General features: G+C 37.8%; 1 protein-coding gene across 4 annotated transcripts in view; it reads right to left on the bottom strand.

Moving 5' to 3' along the window:
• Positions 1-2,019: 2,019 nt before the first annotated feature.
• The window catches only part of LOC117569750 (DNA-binding protein D-ETS-3), a 33,345-nt gene continuing 9,367 nt past the window's right edge, over positions 2,020-25,997 (bottom strand). For 2 of the 4 annotated variants that reach the window (XM_034251039.2, XM_052004574.1), the window contains 6 exons: positions 16,552-16,602; positions 13,389-13,448; positions 12,002-12,049; positions 6,114-6,303; positions 3,052-3,260; positions 2,020-2,166 (listed from right to left, as the gene is read on the bottom strand). In XM_034251039.2, coding sequence (XP_034106930.1) covers positions 2,030-2,166; positions 3,052-3,260; positions 6,114-6,303; positions 12,002-12,049; positions 13,389-13,448; positions 16,552-16,602 — 695 coding nt within the window. In that variant the 3' untranslated portion in view covers positions 2,020-2,029. Of the gene's footprint in view, positions 2,167-3,051; positions 3,261-6,113; positions 6,304-12,001; positions 12,050-13,388; positions 13,449-16,551; positions 16,603-16,764; positions 17,631-25,997 lie in introns of those variants that run through there. The other 2 variants (XM_034251040.2, XM_034251041.2) reach the window with 2 other exon arrangements.

Raw genomic sequence — 25,997 nt, 5'->3', positions numbered from 1 at the left:
TACGAGAGTGAGAATTGTTCTTGAATCGGGTTTTATTTTTGTTGAAATTATTCACTTAAATCAACTTAATTATTAGAGGGGGACACAATGTGGGCGTGTGGGTTGGTTATTTGTATTATTCCTTAGGTATTTTGTAAAGTTACATTCAGAATTTAAAAATTGTTTACATTTAGATTTAGCATAAAGTTGCATATCTCAATTACACATACAATTAAAATTACACACATTGATTTATTTGTGTTAAATTTGCGCTTAAAATTTATAAATATTTTTTATACACACAGAGTTTTTAATTTTATGCTTTTTAAGATATTTGTTTTTTTAATATACGATGTAATTGTTTTTTTTTTTTTTTATTTATATGTAATTCGGTTGTTTCAAAAATATTCAAGAGTTTTAACTGTACAATCAACTATCACAGTCAACCATATCGAACTGATAAATAAATCATTCTGGTTTATGAATATGCAAATAATACAAGAAAATTTAATAAGAAATTCAACAAAGAATACTCGACTAGAAAATACGCTGTAATGAACAGCAAAGAGTGGAGGAGAAGCGTCTCTGGAGTCGCTGAGATCAAAGCGCTTTAAATATTGGAATTGAAATGATGAATCGAATTTTGTGCTGGGAAACTCATCAAGAAAATGGAAATAGAATTATGTATACTTAATGCAATATATATTTATTTACAGGTCGCTGACAACAAACACTAAAGAGTTCTCTATAGAGTAAATTGAAGCGAAAACTTTCGACTTTTATCTGCTTATCAATTTAATTATACATTTTGCTTAGAAATATTCTCTATGGTTTTGTATTGATTTTATTTTGTTTTATTCTTTTAAGAATTACTTGAGAAATCGAATGACTCACTTTCTATTAACAAGTGGCAAAATGCTAACAACAATTCAAAATGCCGCAATATATATTCGTACATAGATTTATGAGACTACACATAGAGCGAGTGTTTTGTTGAATATATTTTTGGGATGCCCCAAAAAATTGTTAATTGGAAAACTATTTTTGTTTGCTTCTCATATGTATGATAGTTAAAGAGTTCTTAACTTACAGCAACAACGACAACTAAAATACACTAAATACACATTCATTCACACACTCATACACACACACTCACACTCACACTCACACCTAGATGTATGCTTTGTTGGGGGGTTGTTGTTGTTCTTCTTTTTTTGGGAATGGTTCTTTCGCTAGTGGCTACGAGTAAAATCCGTCTACAGTTGCTGCATTTTGTTTGCTGGTGGTTTTGGTTACAGTTTTACAGTTACAATAAAAACGTCGCTTGATCTCCGCCGCCCTTCATGTCCAGATAGTCATAGAAGGAACGCTCAGTGCCATGTCCGCTGACACTCGCTGACACATAATTGCCACCATGATGACCCGGAGGATATGGCAATCCAGTGCTGCTTCCACTGCCACTGTCCAGCGTTGAGTCACCAGCAACGGCGCCGGCGGGCGTTGCTGCTGGGGGAGGCGGACCACCGCCAATGCTCAAGCCGAACTTCTCCAAGTGGCATCATTTGAGCAGCGACGGCAGACTGCTGTTCATCAGGCGATTGCCGACGACCAGCGAGTTGAGCGTCGAATTGCCGCCGCCCACACCAACGCCCACGCCCACCCCGACACCAACGCCCACACCCACGCCCATGCCCATGCCGGGCACACCGAGGCCAAAGCTGGCGCCGGCATGCGTCGGTGCCGTTGTCAATGTGGCCGTGTTGAGATTCAGATTGTTGCTCACACTGCTCACCGCATCCGCATTGCTGGCAACGTGTGTGTGGGCTCCTCCATTAAGATTACTGCTATTGCTGTTGCTGGTGGTTGCGGTGGCACTACTTCCCCCATTACTGCCTCCTCCAATGCTTCCACCACCACCGCCACCCCCTCCTCCTCCGCTGCTGTTGGTGGTGGTGGTGCCAAAGCCGCTCATAATGCCAGCACCGCTGGGTACGCCAACGCTAACTGCGCTGCCACCGCTGGCGCTGGCATTGCTCTCATATTATGATGGTCATGCGTAGTGAGGATAGGAGCTGAGGTGCGGCGCCACATGCGATGGCGTCACATGGCTCATCGAGTGCGGCTGATACAGATTCGTGGCCGGACTGCCCCAGTTGCCCCACGAAGCGGCCGTTGGAAAGATGGAAGCTGCAAAGAGAACGAAATAAATTAAATACAAGTAAGAAAGTAACAGTCGAGTGTGTTCGACTGTGAAATACCCGCTACCCATTTTGAATGAATACAAAATATTGCGGTATTATTCTCAAAATATACCAAAAATACTACAAAAATTCTAAGATTGGTATATTTGGTATGTAGATTTAGTAGCGCATTGAAAATATACCGAATCTTGTGGTATTATTCTCAAAATATACCAAAAATACTACAAAAATACTAAGAATGGTATATAGATTTAGTACCATATTGAAAATATACCAAATCTTATGGTATCATTCTCAAAATATACCAACAATACTTCAACAATACTAAAAATATACCAAGCAGTATATTTGTACCATATTCAAAATATACCATAGACGCCATAATATACCAGATTGTCATCCAAAGCAACTAGGACTCCTACAGAGTAAATAGGCGTTTCTGCCCATACAAAAGTATTTCTTTAATAACTTCGACAATTTTTATCTGTTCCCAAATTTTAAGGAATCACAACTACTATATTTATTATTGTATATACCAAAATTCACGACTCTAGCTTTAAAATTACGCTTGTTATTCGATTTTTGTTGATTTGCGGGGGCGTAAGTGGGCGTGGCTAAAATGTAATACAAAATTTGTCTGCGTGCAAACATAACAAATGCTGTCCAAAAAAATTATAATTTTATCTCTTATAAACTCTGAGATCTAAATGTTTATACGGACAGACGGACAGACAGACAGACGGACATGGTTAGATCGTCTCGGCTGTTGACTCTTACTTTATAGTGTCAGAGATGCCTCCTTCTACCTGTTACATACATTTCTTGCCGGCACAATTGTCTTAACATATGCATAGATTAAGTCTTTGCTCACCTGAGGAAGAAGTCATGCCATGATGTGGACTCATAAACGAACTGAGCTTCGCGCTGTGATGATATGGCGTCATGAACAGGTCGCTCTGATACTTGTAGGTGGGATCACTGGCCGCCGGCTGTGTGGCCGCTGCTAGGCCTTGAAAATCAAATTTATACGCATAGCGTTTGCCATGCACCTTGGTCATGATGTTCTTGTCATAGTAGTATCTGCAAATAAATAAATGCCATGGGCTGGATGAGTAAATGTCGCCGTTAAGTCTCAAGGGGGGTGGCCATCTGACCATGAGAAATGCAAACAAAAGTTGCTGCTGCCGGACACAGTGAATAAATAATTACAAAATAATGCGCGCTTTATGCGTTTTAAGTTAATTTGCTGACATTAAGCGATTTTAGTGCTAGACACCCCTGACATGGCCTCAAACCAACTCCATCCCCCCTCTACAGTCTTTCGCCCTGGCAATTAAATGGCAACGCCTTGCACATAAACTCAAATAGAAATTTGTGGCACAGCGCAAAACCAAATTGCTTGGGCAGCCAGCCAACAAACAGTCAAACAATCGAGCAGTAGACGAGGGCAAGGAGTTGACGAGGGGGCAGGCAGGCAGTCGGATTGTCAGACTCTTGGGGTCCTCTCTAAGACCCGTGACCAAGACAGACGATGGCCTGATATTTTATTTGCTTTTGTTTGCTTACTCTTCGGGGTACATAGAAAGATTCATTAGCTTTGCACTATGGGAAAACTAAACAATTAAATTTGCGAAATTTCAAACTAAAAGCCATGTAGAACATTAAATTTCAAGAAATTCGGAGTAATCTAGAAATGTAAATAGTTTAAATAAATATTAAATAAAAATATTTTAAGTATGTGTGCCACATTAAATATATTAATAATCAAAAATAAAATGAGCTTAAATTTGAATTACCAATTTTGTAAATATCAAAACGCATTTGGTACTGGGTATATAGAAAGATATATTAGCTTTGCACTATGCGAAAACTAAAAAAGCAAATTTGAGAAATTCCTATCTGAGAACTTTGCCTTTAGCTAATGAAGTATAACATAAAATTTGAAGAAATTCAAAAGATATTGCTTTCAATACTAAACATTTATCTTAGGAGCTTCTAAGAAAAGACATTCAAATTTAATCCAATCTGAAACGATTGCCTTAAACTAATAAAGTAGAATCCACAATTTCAAGCAATTTAAAGTCAAATATACAGCTTTAAGTAATATATAATATTTATATTTAATTAATTATTTTATATTTATAACACATAAGACCTATATTTATATTAGAAAATTGTTTGAATAAATTGGATAACTGTACAACACAATTTGTGAAATTTTATTTTTAAACTAATATACATAGTTGGAAATAAAATTTCAAGAAAATTAGTTCAAAATAAAATAGTAATCAAATTTTATTAAGTTTAAATTTGAATTCAATTTAAAAAAAAAATAATACTGTTTGTCAACAAAGCATTATAATTAAACATTTTCTACTGCATATAACACAGAATGTGAAATGCGCTGCGCTTGAAAAAATGATTTAAATAAATTACGAAACCGGCGAAGCGAGTGCGTTTCAAGCGAATGCTTTAATGCAAATTGGCATAATAATGCATTCCGTTACGTTTGGATATTTTTGTTGTTATATTTTTTGCGCAATCTTTTTGTGTACAATCGGCCATAAATTATGCCAATTAATGGCATAAATTAAAAGCGGCAGCAGAAAAAAATCCAGAGAGAGAGAAAGAGAGAGAGACAATGGGCAATGCAATTTGAAGGGAATGCAATGCGCTCCATGGAGCAAACAATCAAAACCAATCAATGACTGATGATGGACGCGGGACAAAGCACACAATCAGCGAAGCAAACAGCAGCAGCAAAAAAAGGATTAAAGTAAAACCCATTTACACATGTGTGTGTGTGTGTATGTGTGTGTCTTCCGAGTGGCCAACAAAAGGGCAGCTGGCTGTGAATAAACAAGGCAAATGAAGCATTAAAGCACTTGTCCTTGTTGTCTTTATGTGGCGAGGACTTACATGGCTGCTGTGTTTTAATTCACACCCAAACACACTCACACACACGCACACATACGTACACACATGTACAGAGCAGTGCAAACAAATGTGTAGCATACTTTTGAGAGCTCACATTTCTTTTGCACACATGAAAGCAGAGATGACTGAGACTGCGTTCAATTGAGTTGAAATGTGTAAGGAGGAGGAAAAAAAAAACATAAAAATATATTCAGAGCAACAGACAGATAGGCAGACAGAGAGACAGACAGGCAGAGGACGTGTTGACGCTTCCGCACATCAAAAAAAGGCTTTTCCTTTTGCTCTGCTTTGCTTTGGCTTTGGCTTTGTTGTTGCTCAAGCTGTGCGCTTTATCCAACACTTTTTACATTTATTTACATGTTGATTGTGTGTCTATCGCAAATTGGCTGCCAGGATTCTTCCACTTGAATTGTCAGCTTCTCCTTCATTGGCATTGGCACTCATTGGCCGTCGCCTGATTGCAAGTGACAGTTTCAAGGAGCAATCCCCTCCTGCCAAAGGGTTGATAATTCTTTTTGTGTACTGTTTGCTGCTGTGTGTGCTTAACAAATTGACCGTTGCACAAATACTTAGTTCTGCATATGTTTCTGGCAACTTTTGAGCAAACAAAAACACACAACAACAAACCTTGAACATCTACTGAAATCACATTCAGCTGGACATACAGCAATTAGATAGCAAAACGAGATTTATTGGATTTATGATTAGGTTACGAAAACAATTTCTTATTGAATTTCTTTGCCCTGCCACGCCCACAAGATAAACGCTCACTTATGTCGTATTTTTTTCCCAATAAAATCTGCGTTTTTTTCGTTGATTTTGCGGCACAATTGTCATCAAAGCGGCTAATCAGCGACGAATCTATCGATTGATGAGCAGCATTAGAGCAAATTGCACACATGGCAGCATTTTTATTTTCTGCACCAGATCCTAGACTAATTAGCAGCACTTGAGCGAACAAAACAACCCCGAACAATAGAAAATCGTTTAACTTACCTTAAGGCGCGACTCAGTTTATCGTAGTTCATGTTCGGCTTCGATTTGCGTTCGCCCCAGCGACGAGCAACTTCATCGGGATCGGTTAGCTTGAACTCTCCGTTGGTTCCCTCCCAGGTAATGCAGCTGGCATTGTTGGAGTCCGACAGCAGCTCGAGCAGGAATTGCCACAATTGTATCTGACCAGAGCCTGAAATGAGAAATATATTTGGTTTATGCTTTATGACTTTTTGGCACTCAAATTGAAATAGAAATAATATAGTATAGTATATATATAAATGGCATTTAATGGCAGTATTTTGCCTGCCTAAATGTCCGTCAAAAGAGCATATCCTTTAGTTTAGTCCTTTTGCTGCTGTTGCTGCTGGACATTATCAACCAGCAAGCATAAAATTAACTTTGACTGCTTTTGCTTTTTGCTGGATGTGGCACAAAGTAAGCATTTTGTGGCATGCAAAAGTGCCATAAAGCATTTCCGACACGCCGCTGGGTTCCCTCCTCTATACTTTGAGAAGGAGGGATCATACTGTGCTGTGCCAGCTTGAGCTTGATTTTGTGTTTGAGGGTTGCCGATATTTATGTTATACAACAATTCGATAAATTTGTGTGCGCTCCCCTTGCAGCTGCTTTTTTGTAGCACTTGCAACTTGGCATTACAACTAAGTCAAAAGCACCGGATATGATATAGCATGCTGAAGAATATTTAAGACAACAACTAGAACTGTGTCACTATCTAAAGTAGTTAGTTCGGGTCAGAAGAGAAGCAGAGATTGGGGTATAGAAATAATGCTCATTAACTAAACTGTTTTAAGGAAATTTAAGACCAGCATTACAACTGTCTAATTTTAACTATATACATTCTAGATTTGAGAGTAATTAGATTGGGTTCGAAGAGGTTCTGGTCGATTTACGTATTTACATTTTGCAGTTTTTAAAAAATGTGCAGTTTTAAAAAAATGTGTGTTCTGATTTCCTAAAAAAAGTATTTTATTTCCGAATATTTAATTTTGTTTATTAGAATTAGAAGAAATAGTGGAACTGTGTCACTTTCTAGAATCCAGAGTAGTTAGATTGGATCAGAAGACTTTGGTCAACAGAACTAATGCTCATTAGCAAATAGGAAATGCTGACTAAAAAGCTCGACTATCATATTTAAATTGTGCATCTTATAAAACCGTATATAATTGTTGGTTATCTAAGAAAATGAATTAACGAATTATCAAATAATCAAATACTTATTAAAATGATAAATTCCTTGACTATAATGATGAAGTACTTTCTACGAACTTAAAATTTTTTTATTAGTTTGTGATCTACAAAATGTGATAGTAATACAAATTTGAGTACCCATTTAAGTGAAGTTTTTTGTATTGCTTTAATTTAGAGGTCATGACATATCTTGACTCAGATCAACTTACAAGTTCCAATAAAATTGTAATGTAATGTAATTCTATATTAAAATAATAAGACATCCCGAACTTTAAGCACAATTTTTGAGTATGGGCTATTCCTTAACATCATAATATGGAAGATAAAATCTGAGAAACTAAATAATTCAATACAAATTTGTAAAGTATTTTTACTATATCAATAGAAGTTTTAAAGTAATTGTGTGAGCTTACATTTGAATAAATGTTAAATTTGTTAATTACTCTTTTGCTATTGATTACTTGTTTTTCTTCAGAACGTCATATAAATTCGAATAAAATAGTACACTATGTTTGGTTTGCTTGTCAGTCTCCGGTTTCATAAATAGCACATTAGCTTGTAAAAGGACATCGCTTGTGTGTTCTTTTGACTTAATGGCATGTCAATTGTTTTGCCACGCCTTTTGATGATGAGCGTCGTCCGTCTCCGTCCCCAACTCCGAATCCGACTGCGACTGCGACTCGGAGTGAAGTTATCATTCATCCTTGTCATCGTCGTGTTGGCACTTAACACATTCTCTTGGCCATGATTTGCAATTAACGCAATATTCATGACGTTCTCACACATGAGCAATCCTCGTCCTAGTCCTGGTGGCCAGGACACCACCGCCGCTAGCAAAACAGTGAAAGCCAACTTAACGTTAACTTCCCAGGGCCGTTGCCGTTGCCTTTGCCTTTTGCTGTCAGTTTTCATCCCTCGTTGGAAAACCCTTCCCCTTTCTATTCTTTCACTTTGTGTGTGTCCTTTTTTTAGTGTGTGTTGCGTTTGCGCTGCTTTCGCTTGACAGTGAACAAAACAACGAAGAGAGAGAGAGAGACTTTGTCCTGGGGCACGGCCTAATTGCCAAATGATTAAGCGATTTATGATGTCTGCAATGAATGCGTGCCGAATCCCTAACACACACACACACACACACATTTACACAATACACAATAATAATAATTTTGTAAATGTTTTAACACGCACAAAAGAAAATCGCAAGTATGCGCGACGACATTTGAATTTTGATTGTGACAACTCAAAAGGTCAACCGAAGATGCAGACGATAAATGAAATGCTTGAACAATTCTACAATTCTACAAATAATATTGAAAGTTAACTCAACTAAAAGTCATAAATAAACTGCTTGTATGGTGTCTGCAAAACTTTGTAATACTTTTTGCCAGCAAGACACTTGCATAATAAATGGAAAACTGACAAAGGACGAATTAGCTTTGAGAGAGTGAGCCACATTAGGAATAGAATAGAATAGTTAACTAACGATTGGTTACTTTTTTTTTACATATTATGTTTTTGCATTTAATATTTGAGGTGCTCTTAAATTTGAGTGTCACATTGTAATATACCGAAATTTAAGATAAACTTAAATCAATAACAAATGAACAATTTATATTTTTCATAATTTAACAATCTAAATTTCTGAACGATTTTTCATAATGGAAAAACTTTTTTTTAATGTTAAATCTTGATATTGTTGCTTTCATGAAATAAGAACATAACCAAGTTTCAGATTTTTATTTAATTTAAAATACTCTGAATTGAAGAGCTATTAATCTTAAATTGATATATTTGCTCTGTATTCAATTTTGTTATATTTGCATTCTTCAAATAAGAAAGTAATGTGATATAACCGATCTAGAATTATTCTAGAATTCTGATTTTCTTGAATTGAGAATTTGTATTTTGAGTTTAACTTTGAGACTTTGGCATTGTAGAAAGAAGAATATATCAAATGTAGCAAATTAAGAATTTGGCATAATCTAATTATGATTCAAGAAGTTATCTTAGCACGTTTTTTTCTGTAAATAAATCACACTTTCTTGCCTCTTTCATTAACTTGTCTTTTGACGTTTGGAGCACCTCTAAGAAGTGTTAATTAAATAAGTTGGTTGAGCAAAATTAAAGGCGGAAAAAAGTAGCTAAAGTACTGGGAGTAATTAGCTAAAGCAGAAGGGACTTTTCTTTTACACAATTTGCTTTGATGTTGCCGACTGAGGCTGCACTTAGGGCAGCACCTTTTTTAATTATAAACAAGTTTTTTTATTTTTAGTTTTTTTTCGTTGGTGGCAATTATGTCACGACTCGCAGAGCCAACAGCTAGTTGTAGTTGTAGTTGTAGTTGTAGTTGTAGTTGTAGTTGTAGTTTTCATTTGAGTTTCAGAGTTGCTTTATGTTGTATTCTTACACTCTTTTGGCGTTGCATGCACAAGTTGCAGCTGTGTCTGAGCGCACATGCAAATGAGGCAAGAGGCACGTATTGCGCTTGCAGGCCGAGACCGGACTTGGCTAACAAAGCGGTTCCGTGTCCAAAGGAAGCCATAATTAATCAAAAACAGCATTTTTGCCACCCAAAAAGCGAAAGCGCACACTGTATGTATGTGTGTGAGTGTGTATGTGTGAGAATGTAAGTGTGTGTGTGTTTCTCAGTGAGCTTTTGCGATTAACTTCAAGTTGAACTTAAGCGGCAACTTGGCAACGGCCTAAACCACACAGCACACAACAACAAACCCAATGAGCTTGACTGAGACAGAGAAAGTGAGAAAGCCCATAGAGTGTGTGAGCTAGAGGGAGATAGCAAGCAAAAGAAAGAGCAAGAGAGAGAGACGCTTTGCAATGGCGCTCGGTTCGTGTAAATGTCGCGCCGGAAAATGTTGGGGCGTCTGGATTTTTATGCTAATTCCGTTCAAACGCCATGTTTGCCAGCCATGCTGGAGTAAGGAGAAAAGGGGGCGCGGCCCCCTCCACCATCCTTTGGTGGGGTTATTTAAGGGGTTCAGCTCTGGTCAACAATGGCGGCCCAGGGCAAAGCTCATCCTGGCATAGAATCAATACGAATTATTGATTTTATTCTAACCAAATACAATGCAATGCCAGTGCAGAAATTGAAAATCCACAAAAATTAAAGCTAAGCTCCGATAAAAAAAATGAATTTGATGTTAAAGTTAAGGTTTGTTGTGCTTTACTACAGATAGATTATGAAGTATATTATGAAGTATAAGTATGGTTATGAAGAATAAAACTATAAAAGTATAATGAAATTGAAATCTAATTTAAACATGTGCATAAATAATAAAATATGTACATCAAATCAAAATAAGGAGAAGAGGCTAAATTGTTTATATTTTTTCAACTTAAACGCAGTAATTTAATGAAAAATTATACATAGATAAAAAAAATCCGTTCTAGACAATAGAATCAAAATCTTCAAATAAATTCTTCAAATAATTGAAAAATTGTTGAAACCCAATCTTAAAAATCCATTTTAGTATTAAGTATACCTAAAATTGTTACCTTGATTTAAGAATTTGCCTTCTTTGATTCATTTTTACATTGTATAATCACTATTCAAGATTTTATTATAGATTTTGAAAGGTTCCTTTTTGCTCTTTATATAATATAAGCTTTAAAAATAAAGGATTCACAAAAATTTTAGAAATCTACTAAAATTATAACTTTAAAAAATTAATATAAATATAAGATATCAATATAATAAGAAAACAAAATGTAGGGTGTTTTATCATTATAAATAAACTTATTTTTTTAATCTGAAAAATAGTACAAAATAATAGAAATTACATTTACTGAGTCTTTACTGAATTAACTTTTATTCAAGCCGATCGTAAACCGAATCATATGTTTTAGTTTTAGTTTAAAACCCTAATGGAAATTACTTTTAGTAAGCAACTATTTTATTGTAGAAACATTTATTTAGGCTGATCGCACAAAAAACTTAGTGAACATAAACTTTAAGCCTACAAAACAGGTTTTAAATTGTGAAAATAAAATAACATAATTAAGTAATAAATATAAATTTTTATGAATGAACTCAAAGTTTTTCACAGGATTATTTATCACAAGTACCATAAAAACCCTTTCGCATTGCACAGTTTTTTTTGCGACTCTCTTTTTGGCAATTAATCATAAGTGATAAATGCACACCCACTTTTTAACCCTTTCATAAGTTATTTTTTTGATTTTTTAATGTCAGTTTTGGGCGCGTGCTGACTAAATGCAATCGCATAAAGTTAAAAAATGGAATATATGGAGAAGTATGTATGTAGGGAGCTGAGCCACGCCCAGAGCAACGCTTACACACACGTCCGATATGCGCGGATAATAAATTTCCGAAAAGCACCTTTCGCATAAATTAGAAAAGCTGTAGAAGGGGAGGGGAGGGGGGAGGGGAGAACGGGTTTCACCACGAGGTGTGCATGCAATGGGTTAATTTGTTAGGGCGCAACCAGACGCCGCGGTGTAGCCAGTGACTAACATTAAGCCAGGAGCCAGGAGCCGAGGAGAATCTCAGCCAGAAATTGATATGATAATGAAATGCAGTTCGAGTGGCGAGTCGAGTGTGTATGAGGGAGGGGTTGACTTATGGACACATTACGGGGCACGTGCCCCACGCTGGCTTGATCAACTTAATCTAAGCACCTGTATCTTTATGCTTTTGAACTCACCTGAGCTGGCCAGTCTGCTGCTGGTGGGTCCGAACATTTGATATGGATCTGCAAAGAAAAAAGGTGGTTGCATTAGTTTATTCCTTTTTTGTTTGTAAGTGTTTTATGCAAATGTTAATGAAGGACCTGCCAAAAACGGAATACATTACGAAATATATAACGCAAGGCAACATCGAAAAAAAAGAAGGAAAATAGACGTGGGCAAGTTACGTTTCCGCTGATGAAATGAAATGCATTACCGAAAACTGCACTTACAGGCGACGCTGTACAAATGTGGTTCATTTGCGCACAATTGTTGAGTACACTTACACCCACACTCACACACACACACTCACTTCGAGTTGAATATCCATTTCACTTATTATCCGGCGCGAATTTCCTGCATGCGCAGCGACAGCAAAAAGCTTAGCATACTCTTAGGCGCCCAGCGCAGGTGCTTCTAGCTAAAGGTTACACATCTGCTCTGCTCTCTGCTCTCGACTGCTCTGCTTCATAATTCGCATAATTTAAATTCATAGAGTCTGCAGCATTGTTTCTTTGCATTGTTCTCTGCAGCAATTTAATGTCCCGACGGCATCTACAATGAACAGTTTTGCTGTGGCACGCGTCTTATTCATGCAACGGCCGTCAAAAAATTTGACAGCTACAGCAAAAAAATGCACAAGAGAGACAGAAAGAAAGAGAGAGGGAGAGAGAAATAAAACCAAGCCAAGTTCTTGGCATCGTTTTGAGTGCGTCTGGGCCGCTCTCTAATTGAGAATCCTTTATGGCATTTCAATTGTTTCCATTACGCTTCAATTCAACTGCAACTGTGAATGCGAATGTGAATGGGAATGTGAATGAAACGGGGAATGCGAATGAGTATTGCGTTGAATGTGCCGCACTTTTGTTTCCATTCGATTTGAAGTGGCGTATTTAAGGTTTTGATTTGCGACAGTATTTCGGGGGTTTATGCGATTCACATTTTTTAAAGCGAGGGCGAATCAAATGACGCACGACTCACTCGCAAACACTCACTTTGACTTCGAGTGGTGGTATTTGTTTCAACAGCAAAGAAGTACAAAAAAAAAAGAACCGAATTGAAAAGAAATCGCGTTCCGTACCCGAAACTCAAGTGCCACTTGCAACGTGCGCACATTTCAACTGTGCAACTTTATTAGTATTAGTTGGTAAACAGCCAAACAGCATCGCCTTTAAAAAACCTTTTCTTCCAACAGCAGTCGATGTGTTTATGTTTGCCCTCAGATTGAGGCATAAACAATGCGGCACGTGGACTTAAGGACCTTCTATTAGTGCATATTACGAGTATGCCTACACTTTAAATGCTTTTAATGGAACACCATACACGCAACGGGTTTGTTTTTCAACTTTCAATTGTGACACTTACCAGGTTGCCGTAGTTGTGTGTGCGGATCATGTTTGATGCTCAGCGCATTCGAGCTGTAGCCTGTAATCGGAAAAATAAATAAAACAACAAATAAATTAGTATCGGTCGAAATGGGAAATACAAGTCAAGGAATTGAAAGAGAAATTAATATACTAGAATGTAAGTGGAGTACTAATTTTGAATTATCTAGTGGCAAATTAAACAGATATCACTCTTAGAAACTAAATATTACCATGTTGAAGACATAATATTATAAATGTTAAAATAACAAATGGCATATTAAAGACAGAACACTGTGTTAAATATGTTATTGAAGTTAAAATTCAAAAATGTATTATTTTAATATAAAATAATCGAAGTAATGGAAACTTATTAATATGATTGCACTAGAGTATAAATTATTAAGTAGAGTAATAGTAAAAATACTAAACTATAAAAATGTTAGTTTATTTCTGACAATAAGGAAAAAAACAAAATAAGTATGACTAAACAATTTATTTTAAACTGCCATACCAAAAAAAATGCACTCTTATTGAGGTTGTTTAACAATTCGTTGCCAATCACGTCGAATTTTCTAAGCAAAATATTCAGATATTCAGATGGATTTTAGAGCATGCTTTGAAAGTCTCTGCTTTTATAAACCTTCATATTATTCTATGAAGTTAAATTGTAGTTTTAAATACTATAAGCTTATAGGGAACTGCTGTGAATTATAATAAAGAATATCTTAATTTTCAGTGATAGCTCTTATCTTTGACATTATCTTTTCTTAGATTTCCAATTGCAAAATAAAATATAATAGATCTTATATATAATAAACAAGAGTTTTAAGGAGACTCGATTGCTAGTGACATGTCCTCAACATTCTATCGTCATAATCTAGTGCTATCATCTTTTTTACACGCTCGATAAGATCACTTAAGAGCCTCAGCGAAAATTGGCCTGAAGCAGACAGCAAACAGTCTGTGAGAGCTAAGCAGTTATGAATAATGTGAGCTTGTGTTGCACAAACACTAGAGAACAAGGCAATCAAAGGCATTATCAATTCAACCGCAGTGCAAACATTATCACAGTGCTGTCATCAAAGCAGAAATCAGAGCCGAAGGCAACCGAAAAAGGACCTGGAGTGTGACTGTGACTGTGACATGAGCAATGCGGTTGCCTGTTTCATTTTAATGGAATATGATTGTAGAGAAGCAAAACAATGCCGCTGGCAATTCAATTTAAAAGTGTTCGGAGAGACAGAAAGAGAGATCTCACAAGAGGCGAGAGACGAGTGTCAAAATGCGTTCAAGTTGTGGCAAACTTCACGCTCTATACAAATTAAAGCCGCAGGCAACGGGCGACAGGCGACGACGGCCAAAGGACATCAAGTTGGGAGTTGGAGATGGCGATGGAATAGAGGGCATGGCTGAGTGGTTATGCACCGCCCGCTGTTGTTTTCGTTGTCACTTATTGTGCAAAAAAGAGGCAACAACAACAGCAACAACATCGTGAACAAATGAGAACTTTTCATATGACATTTTTGGGTTTTGCGCTTTGCGCTTTACGTGGCCACTCAACTGCGAAGAGCACAAAAGACGCCCGATTGCATTTGAGCAGCACATCACAGCAGGAACACTGGAATGGATGGTGTCGACTGCTCGGGATGCTTCGCTGCTTCCACTGGGTGGGTGGTTGAGTTGGGTTTGGGTTTTGGTACAAAGAAAAACTTTAGCTGCACGATTTCGATGGCATCATCTAGCTGGCAGCGTAAAACATTCAACCAAGCTGAAATTTTGGTGTAAATTTTATGTCAAACACTTTTCATCCGAGATTTTCACGCACTCGCCTCAAGCGATTCAAGGCTTTGTTTTCGTCATTTTCAATTAAGTGTTTTCATAACTAGCTTAATGAGCAGGTTAAACACTGTGTGTGTTGAACCCCTCTGCATCCCTATGCGTGTCCTCGCTTCGCTTCATTGCACCCTGTTGAACCCTTCTCTGTACTAACTGAATGACTGACTGACTAAGGGACTAACTGACAACAACACGTGTAGTCAACACCTTTTCGCCTTGTTACTTTTTTCCTTTCTTTTTTTGATGTGTGTTCAATTGATGCTTGTTGATTTGTTCGATACACATTATTTTTTTGTAAAGCATTTTGCACGGTTCACTGAGCTCCCTTTTCAGCATAATCGCACACGTATTTGTTGTGTGTGTGTGTGTGTTCTTTGCTTGATAATGAGCACAAATTTAAATATTTATGCATTACTTTTATTGACTTGTGGCCAATAATTTCCCATCATTTGGTGCTCACAAAGTTCGAGTAGACTCGAATTCTTTATATGCCAATTTGTTAGCTTCAAAGTTTGGCAAACTGAGCAAAGTTTTTGAACTTGTAATATGTTTTTTTTATTTGAGACATCATTTAACTTTTTGAAAATTGAAAACAAGTACCTACGAATATAACTCAGTTTTAAAATTGTATATGAATAGAATTGTAAGTTTCGTGAAAAAAAAAGAATGACAAATTATAAAAAGAATTGTATTCAATTAAAAATCAAAAGAAAACATTAAACTTGGATACATACATAATTAAGTAATGTATTACACTGAACAATTTTTTTATTTCTAAATTTTTATGATCAGTTTAATGTTCCTTTTTTTGTTGCTAAGTTAATCTGTTTATGTGGAAAATGCCGAATTGTCCTTTACTGTTTTCTTTTCTATTCTTTCTTCTCATTTTTTTTGTTTTTTTTTTTTTGTTTTAAAATCTTTACTTTTCTGTGCATTTGTAAACTTTAAAATATTCCTTTGCTGATAAAGTGTTCAATCAATTGAAAAAGAAAACAAGAATTTCGACATTTTCATGTTGTCAATTAATATTTGCATTCCTTATTTTTTTATATGGATTTCTGGTCAAGCTTTAAGTAACATAATGCTACTTTTTATTTTCTATTAAATATAGATATGATAGAAAACTAAATGTATATAATACTCAAGTAATACGACATTTTTGAGATACTCTAATCTATCTCTATTTCTTTCCTTTACTCTGAGCATGTTGTAGTTGATATCTTTTGCTATAGCAGCTTTGATTTTTCCTTTAAAACATCAAGTACACTTCATCGATTTCCACTAATTGCCTTAACAAATGTCTTCACTTTTAAATGTTCACTCACCTTGCGATTGTGTCGAGCTGTGGGAGCCCCACGACGATTTGTACGAGGAATCTAAAAAAAAGAAGAGAGAAAAAAACACAATTGAATCAAAAGTTGAATAAATAGACTTGATAAAACAAATTTTTCACATTGTTGAAATATGGCAAAAGTTCTGCACAACGATGGAACTTAAATGTGATAAATATTAAGTATTAGTTATTAATATTTATTTACTTGGATTCCACGTGGGATTGCCTATGACCGATGGCCTGCCTGCGGATTCACACATTGCCCACTCACCTGCGAAGAGCATTGAGAAATTGCTAAAGCTGCCCGTGGAGCGTGACAAATAATCAGCGGATGACTTGATGTCAAGCATTGTGACAGCAGCGTCGGCAAAACACCGCCGGCGGTTGCCCAAAATATCTTTTGTGCAACGTTTCCTTCACTCTTCTTCTGTTTTTCTTTACGATTGTCTGCCTATTTGCCTAGCACAAGAATTGGCAATTGTTTTGCTGGTCTTGCGGTAAATTGGTCGCCGGATCGGAAGCTAATAATACGCACACAAGCACATAGTAGACGACACGGATATGGACACAATTTTTGGGAGGTTCCAACGCACAACAACAACGACAACGACAACAACAAAACCGGAGCTCAGCAATTGAATTTATTTAAAAAAGTCAACACACGGCTGGCGGCAGCACGACGTCGCGAGAAGGAACAGGAAAAGGAACGGGAACGGGAACGGGAAAAGTGACGATCGGAACCGGTTACCGTTACCGGACACCTCGACTTCCGGTCGAGCTTTCCAATGCACTTTGGACCTGCTTTGATTTTTAGTCTGTCTCTCTGTGTGTGTGTGTCTCTCGATTTATATGTGTCAATCAGAAGGCGCTTCTTGTTGTTGTCTGTTTTGTGTTGTTTTCTATATAAGCACACGAATCACGAATCGCATCGCATCGCGTATACGCAGCGTGTAAATCACTTTCACGGTAGGCAGAGTGTGTTAGTGTGTGGAGTGGAGAGTGTTTTTATTCTGAGATATTTGAGCACTGACACCGGGGATTGCGTCCGATCTGTGGCACGGCAGCGTAACAATTGATTTCATTCCGTCGCCAAATCGCGCATATCCTGGCCGGGCTACCGGGCTGGGCTACACACACACACACACAAAAATCCCAGTCTCGCTGCCCAGTTTTGCAACCCCTCAGTGTACCAAAGGCGCAGGCTCAGGCCAGTAAGGGAGTGTGGGAGTGGGGGGGTAAGTTTCTGCAGCTGGTTGCTGGTTGCTGGTTCGCTGGGTGGGTGGTTGGCTGCTGTCGTTGTCGTTGCTGCTGCTGCCTCAATTGTAGCTACTGCTTTTGTGTATCTATCTGTCTGTCTGCTACGCGCTCTCTGTCTGTGTGTGTGTGTATAAGTGCGTGTGTGTGTGCGTGTGTGTTGCCGACTCTGTTTGACGACGACGTCGCTGCTGTTGTCCTTTATGCGCCAGGATATACTTAGGTTATAATCCACACCAAAAAGGCAGCCACCCCTTTTCCGCCGAAACACCAATCAGCGTTGAGACAAGGTGTGGCCTAGCTTTGCACACACATACACACTCACACACACACTTACACTCTCGCTCTCTCTGTGTATGACAAACACATGGCGAAAGCTTTTTGCAAATGGCAGCGTTTTACACTCAGAACTTTGCTTTCTTCATGTTTATTTTTGTTTTTGGGCAACTTAATGCTTATGAACAGCGACAAAACTGTGCACTATCGATCACAGTTTCATATCTGATAAAGTGCTGTCCCCGCTGCCCCCTCTCTCTCTCTCTTCCCTACCTCATGCTTTACTCTCTCATTTCTCCCCATTGTAGGAGGTTACCGTTTCCACTTGAAATCAGCGCCGCAGCTTCGTTGCTGCCACTTGTCAGTGCGCTCTCTCTCTTTCTCTTTTTCAGTACACACTCTCTCGCTTTCTCTCGTTAACTCTACGTCTCTCTCACACTCTAGCACTCTCGCTCGCTCTCTCGCTCTGTGTATGCTATTCCTTTCTGGGTGCCTCTGTAGGCGACACTGACACTGCCTGGGCAGCCAGCAAGGCAGCGAAGCAGCGCTCAGAAGTGGCGTCGCCTTTTTAGTGGGTGACACGAAGCAACAAGGACGGATGTATTATCCACTTCCTTTTTCCTTCCACCAAACACAAGGATATTACCGTTTCGTCGTTCGCCTACACAGTCAGCAGTCTACACTCCCAAACACCCACGTACACACACACCAGTTACACACACACACTTGCATATAAACGCTGCGCATGAGAAATTCAAGTGGGCGTTGGAGTACAGAGTGCAGGCAGTTGCAGAGGGGAGGAGGGGACTCAAAGGGGGGTCAGGGGTAAACACCTGAAAACAATGAAGGTGCTGGGAGAGTGAGTGATGGCCATTGAAGTTGCTTGTTGCGATGGCTCGCATCGACAATAGTTACTACTGTTGCCCGCTGATTGCAAGCGCTGCGTGGGGATGCGTTGACGTTGACGACGACGTCGCAGTCGCTGTCGCTGCCACGGTCGACGTCAGCTTCGACAGCGTCGTCAACGTCAACGTCGCTTTAGCTGCCTCAAGTGCAACTTTTGCTATGGAAAATATCTGATACAGACACACACACAGAGTACACACTTACACACACTTACACACACTCACACACACTCACACTCAGCACTCATATTCACTCACACTCACACTCACTCACACTCACTTCGCTTTCGCAAGTTTAATTAATTTTTGTGATCATTGAAATTGTTTTTGCCTAGCTGCAAAACCCGTTTCGTTTCGTTGCGTTTCGCTTCGTTTTGTCCTGCCGTCGGCTGCCAATGTGCCTTGGTCCTTTTGGGTCCTTTGGTCCTTTGGGTCCTTCTGCCACTTTTGTGGGTGGCTAATTCACAGGCGTCAACGTACAAATTGCAGCTGCTCACCCACGTTCACACACAAAGTGAATGCTTTTATAGTTTCTCTCTCTCTTTTTTTTTTGTTTTTTGTTCATTCCTTGCTTTGCTAAAAACAAATTTCGATTTTCACACACACAGCAAAAAGTTGGCAAGTCAAGGCAAATGACAAGCTTACATGGTTGTGCGAGTGTGTGTGTGTATACGATGGAGGAGAGTGTGTGTGTGTAGCTGCTGCCAAGCTTTGACAAGTTATTTAATAAAAGTTATCTGAAAGGCGGCTTCAACTTCAGCTCAACAACAGCCATTTATCATCATATGCTCTTAAGCAGCGAGGGTCGCTAGACAAGTAGTAAAAATCAATTAAATTGATTAGATATTAATTTAAAATCCAAATCCAAACTCATTTTAAATTACAGCTTATAGTAAAGTCCTTAGTTGCTTGTTAGCTCAATTTGTAATCTCCAGATTAATTCTATGTCATAATTAATAATACAAAAATGAAAAAAGTCGAAGGCCCCAGCAGCCAGTACTCTTTTATTTTCTAAAATATATATTTAACATTAAATACTAGATTTAATATATTAAATAATAATAAAAAAAAATACAAAGTTGTTGAACCATATTTTCATTCTAACTTGAGTTATTTCTGAATTCAGCCTTTGTAGAGTTTTATTTTAAAAATTAATCTTTCTCTGACACAATTTTGAATACGATTGTAATTAAGAATTCTTTTTTTTATGGCCAAAATTTTAAAAATAATACTCATATATAACATATAATATTAGAAAACTTTATAACCTGATAATATTATTTGAAAAGTTGAGTGAAAGGATAATTCCATGCAATACTAATTGAAATTATTTTTTGAGCGCCCTTTTCTTATATTCTATATATTCTATTCATAAAGGAAATTCTATTCAAAGTAATTTAAAATATGAATCAGATGATTTTAAGCTTTAGCTTTTAGTATACAGTTAACATTTATCAACAGAAACTAAAATAATGTATGATTGGAGAATTATTAAAGATAGCATATACATATCTCTCTAAAAGAGAGGAATCCACAAACCTATATAAAATAGGATGAATAATAAAACTCAGTTGCCACATTTGCAACATTGAACGAAAAACGAATTCGTTAATTTCGATATTATCATTAGATTATCCATTGTTACTAACTATTATTTATAACAACCTATTTATATGATCAAATAATCCTTACTGAAGAAGCGACCCTCGCACTGAAGCTTAAATGTATGTGTTCAAGTGCGTGTGTATGTATATGTGTGCGTGTGTGTGTGTGTTAACCAGTGCTAATGGAATCTAAAATGGCTAAATAGCAATTTGCTGTTCTTTGCGAAGGCAGAAAGCGAAGGAGACGAAGGTGGAGCAGCAAGGAGACGCCCAAGTTTACTTGGCTCAAATGTTTGCCAGGACTCTAGGTCGCTCTCAAAGTGTGTGTGTGTAAGAGAAATAGTGTGAGGTTATGCCAAAGTGTGTGTGTGTGTGTGTTTGAGATTTAGTTGGTATTTTAATTGCATTCATTATGTAATTTCATTTTCACGCTTGTGGCGAAACTTTAAATTAATTTCTTTTGTGGCGTAGTTTCCGCCATTTTGCCGCCCTCTTCAACTCTCTCCCTCTCTCTGTCTCTCCCACACTCTCTCGCTCTCCCTCCACACGCTGTAGGCGAACATTTCCGTTGGGAGAGCTATTTAAGCTGAGGTTTTGTAAGGCGCCACACCTACATTCTCGTGTTTTCTTTGTAAATGCGTCATCTTTGACGCCCTCCCACAATCGCGTACCACAATCGAATTCCCCTTTCTGCTGGCAATGCATCAAGGTCTGTCCATTTATTTGTGTGTGTGTGTGTGCAGTGAGAAGTCAACGGAGCGTCAAGACAAACATGACACAAACTGTGGGGGGAAAAGCAACGATAAAGAGAAACTGAGACTGAGGACAGGGAGCATATTGTCTGACTTGGGCAACCACCAACATTTGCAGTTAATAAGAAACGCAATCAACGCTGCGATTTGTTTTCTCAAGCTCAATAAAGCAGCCGAAAAAAGCAGAAAAGAGAAAAGCGAAAGACAGAGAGAGAGAGAGTGATAGAGTGAGAGAGATGGCTGAAATGTTGCTAATATTACGCGCGTCTGTGTGCATGCAACAAAAACAGACTGCCTACAATAACAACAAGAGTCAAGGCAGGGCAAGAAATGGAAAGGAATGGAAAGGAGCTGTTGTTGTCCTGGCACACGTGGCCATTAATGACGTATGAATGATGTAACACGCGACGGCAACAACAACAACAACGGGTCAGAGGCACGTGGCCAACTGGCCGACTGCTTGCCAGAGGCATGACAGCCTCGATTCGTGGCAAGGGGCAACCTATGACGACGTCGACGACGACTTGGAATGATTGCTCCTTTCTTGGCGGGTCTTTAATAAGAGTCCATTCGACAGCAAGGATTGCTCACTTTTTGCCTGCAGCCATTTTATGCGTTTGTGCTGTGCTTTTTGTTATTGCTGCTAAAAATGCGTATTGTTATAATCCCAATCACAACATGTACGAAAGGGATATGAATCAAAATAGTGAAGACGAAGTTGCAATACTCTATGGTAGCCACATTTATGAAGTTTTGAAGAATTTTTTTTTGTTTTTTAAAAGATTTTAAGAACAAAATTAAAGGTATTTTAGGAATATTAACTGTTCGTAAAAGAATTATATGTCTTCAGAATTTGATTATTAAAGAGGTATTCTTGAAACTTAATAAACTTAAGGAAAAATGGTATCATTGTTTTGTAAATTTGAAAGCTTACAAAAATTATTATTTATTATTATTACTTCCACTCGAAAATTCCTTTCACTTTGGCACTTTTAGGTGCCATGGACCCCTATTTTCAATAATTTCGAAAATACCGACTATTTTGTCAAACCTTTTTGTAAAAAAAAAATAATGAGATTTCACTTTCATGTTCAAAATTTCGTTGACTCATAAAGGAATTATATCTTCTCTATAAATCTTATTTACAATTAAATCAAAACGAATTAAATAACTTATGTAAATCTAAGTACTCATCACAGTAAAGATATCTGTAGGAAATTTGTAACTTCAAAGGCATTCAAACCGCCTCAAAAGAGCATCATACTCTCTCCCATACGGTGTAGAAATAATACGAGTACAATGCATATTGTTATTTATATGAGTCTGACTCTTGGCTGGTTCACAATTTGTTAATCAAATGGGCGGCAACGGCCATAAAGTGACAACCCATAAATCAGTTCTCAATTGGCTATAGCAATGGGTTAATGGTTATTTTTTTTAGCCTTGCTTTCTTTTTCCGCTATTCCAATTGAATTAAATGCAAATATTGAATACTGAATATGTATGTACTTATTGTATTTATGCGATTGTGAATGTTTTTCAAAATGTTAAAGAATATGTTATTATGTGTAATATATATACGATTGTATTGATTATAGTGTAGTAGTACTCACAGATACTTAAAGTATCTTTAACTGCTGTTAACCTTTCGATAATTATAACTAAATTTGGGGATTACTATATACACAAGTAAGAAAGCGGCAGACGAGATTCTCAATTAATATACCACAAAAAAATACTGAAATCAAGTATGCAAAATAATATATATTTGGTATATTGTCATATAAATAATAATATACCACAAAAAGATGAAATAAAATATACTGGATTGTACATATTTAGTATATTTGTGTAACAAGTGACAATATACCGTAAGCAATACCAAAATAATAGTGTATATTTGGTATATAACAATTACTAATATATAACAACTCCTAATACACCGCCAACAAAATTGTGAAATTAAATATACAAAATATATATAATATAACTACTGCTGTCAACAAAATAATATCTCAATCTATTGTAATGTGTGAGATATAGTTCTCCATACAGATCGACAGATATTGAGACCTCTTGAGGTCCTTCGAGATGAAAATGCATTTAGTAAAAATTACAAAAATTGTTCAATATTAATTTGTCGTATACAAACTTCTCATTTTAAACACAATTTTAAAGGAAAAGAAATTGAATAATCTTCATTTCAAGAAAATTTCATATATCAGAAATCTAGAAAAAGCAATTAATATCAGAAACAATTTAACAAACTTATTATTCACTCAATTCCCACCGACCAACCGAGAAACCAATTCCCACAAGTATGATAAACACAAACATTAAAAGTGAAAATTGTAATGACAACAAATTACAGACACGAAGGGAACCATTCCCAAAAAAGGAGCAGCGAAAAGGCAAATGGGCAAATCAATGAAGGAAAAACATATTGTAGTTGTTGCCGTGTCCACGGTCGAAGTCCTTTTTCGTTCCCTCTTTGGTTGTCTGTCTAAACAATACGCGTTATAATTGCGCAATCGAAACTGCAGCAAGTTGTTCGAGAGTCGAGAGGGTGGGAGAGAGAGAGGAGGTGGTTGGTTGACTTTTGAAGTGGGGTGTGATTTGACGACTCCGATTACGAAGGACGTCGCGACGTCGCGTTGGCGGTTAACGGTTAACGGCAGCGTTTGACTTGTGTATTTTTTGAAACATTTTTTGAAAGCTAACATATTCACACGCTGACCCTGGGCATTGGCCCGTGCCAGGAGCAGCGACAATCAGCAGCGAAAGGGGCCAATGACAACAAACATCAAACAACAGGCAAACAGACAAACAAACAATTAACATACAAGTTATACAGTGGCAATGGTTTCAGGTTGAGGTTCGAGGGTTGAGAGAGCGTCGAGGTTCACGTGTCGAGTGTCATAAATTACGGCGGTTTGACTCATGCGACCTTCGAAATTGTCAATTGCCCAGATTGACTTTTTGGGGATTAATGTCTCTCACGGTTTTTCGGGCGAATGTTTCTCTCTCACGTGAGTTGTGTTACTTGAGATAAAACTCAAAAAATGCTGAACGAGAAAAAATCAAAACTGCAACACAATAAATTGTTTGCCGTTTGCTGGCTGCTTGTGTTTGGTCCTTTGGCTCGAAGTCATAAATTCAATTGACAACTAAATTGCAGTCGCTTGGCCACCGGAGACGCTTCGACACGGCCACCTCCGGCTCTGGCTGCGCTGCGTTTCCGGCGAGGTGCAAACGACGCGTCGACCGACGTTCGTCCGCAAAAGTAGTGGAATTAGAGAAGAGAACGAGTTCGAGTTTGAGTTCGAGAGCCAGAGCCAGAGTCCTTGTCGTAGTCGTCGTCGTCCTTTCTAAACTTTCAAGTGCGCGTGATTTTTGATATTTCATGTCGGAAGCAGGTCATTTTCAAGCGCATAAATCACAATGCTGGCTGCCCAGCGGAAACAACCTGTTGCTCAACTCTCTCTCTCTCAGTCTCTAACTATTTTCTATTTTATATTTAGATTTTTTTTTCATTTAGAATAGTTCAGGGGCAAATTTGTAGCTTGCATTATCGTCAGCGCAAATCAGTGCACAACTATTCGTAAATTAGCAACATTTTCCAGCTTGTTGCCGTCATCGCAATTATCATCACAATCATCATTATCATCATCGTCATCATGCTGAGGCAAAGCCAAGAGGGGGGCAACAATGAATTGATTTATGAGCAACTCGTGCACAAACCTCAGGGGGTTGCCATAATGACTTGGCTGGGAGTTAAGTGAACCGCGAAAAAGGCCATGAATAAAAATATTTGGACATCAATACGCTCACACACACACACATTAACCCACACACAGTTTGCCTGGGAAAAAGTTTGCTTTGTGAACCAGGCCAAGTCATGCTCATATGTTTTTTAGCGAGCCCAAAAAAACGTACTTATGTATGTATATATTTTTAAGCATTAATATGCGCGCATAAATTTAAGCCAAGCGTCAGTCCGCGAAGCTGTCATAAAGGACACGACGGGGACAAGGCCAAAAAGGACACGCGAATTGTATTGAAGAAACTGGCGCCGCATTTTTGTACCATATTTATATTCTTTTATTTATTTTTTTGGCTGTCAGCAAATGTGCGCCAGTTGGCACACCAGCAACCAGCAACAGCAGCAGCAACAGCATTTTCAATTTATTTTCACAGCCTGAAACAATTACGAAAAATGAAAAACGAATGAAAAACAAACTGTGCGCAAATGAAATCAGAAATTAAATTTGAAGTGAGCAAAACATACGGCGCCCTGACATAGCAAGGGGGCATAGGAAGGGGAAGGGGCAACGACTGAATGGAGTGTCGAGTACTAAGCACCGAGGCAAGGACAACGTTGTGACAACAGCAACGTGGCGCTGCTTTATGGGCGTTCTAAATGAATGAGTGGGTGTGGCACAAACTCAACTCGCAACTCAACCGCCGGCTGTGTGTGAAGAGACGTTCAAGGGTTGGCAGATTATGCGATTAAGTTGAACATTTTTGAAGATACACGCAACTAACGAGCAACAACTGTTAACAAATGTTGCAAGTTTCAACAATTCGCAGTAAACTTAATTAAGTTAGTGAAGCGAGCTAAGCAGTTATGGCATTTACTTTTAGATA

This window comes from Drosophila albomicans, chromosome 3, assembly GCF_009650485.2.
Source record: "Drosophila albomicans strain 15112-1751.03 chromosome 3, ASM965048v2, whole genome shotgun sequence".
Taxonomy (NCBI): domain Eukaryota; kingdom Metazoa; phylum Arthropoda; class Insecta; order Diptera; family Drosophilidae; genus Drosophila; species Drosophila albomicans.
This window is presented reverse-complemented; position numbering and strand designations above follow the sequence as displayed.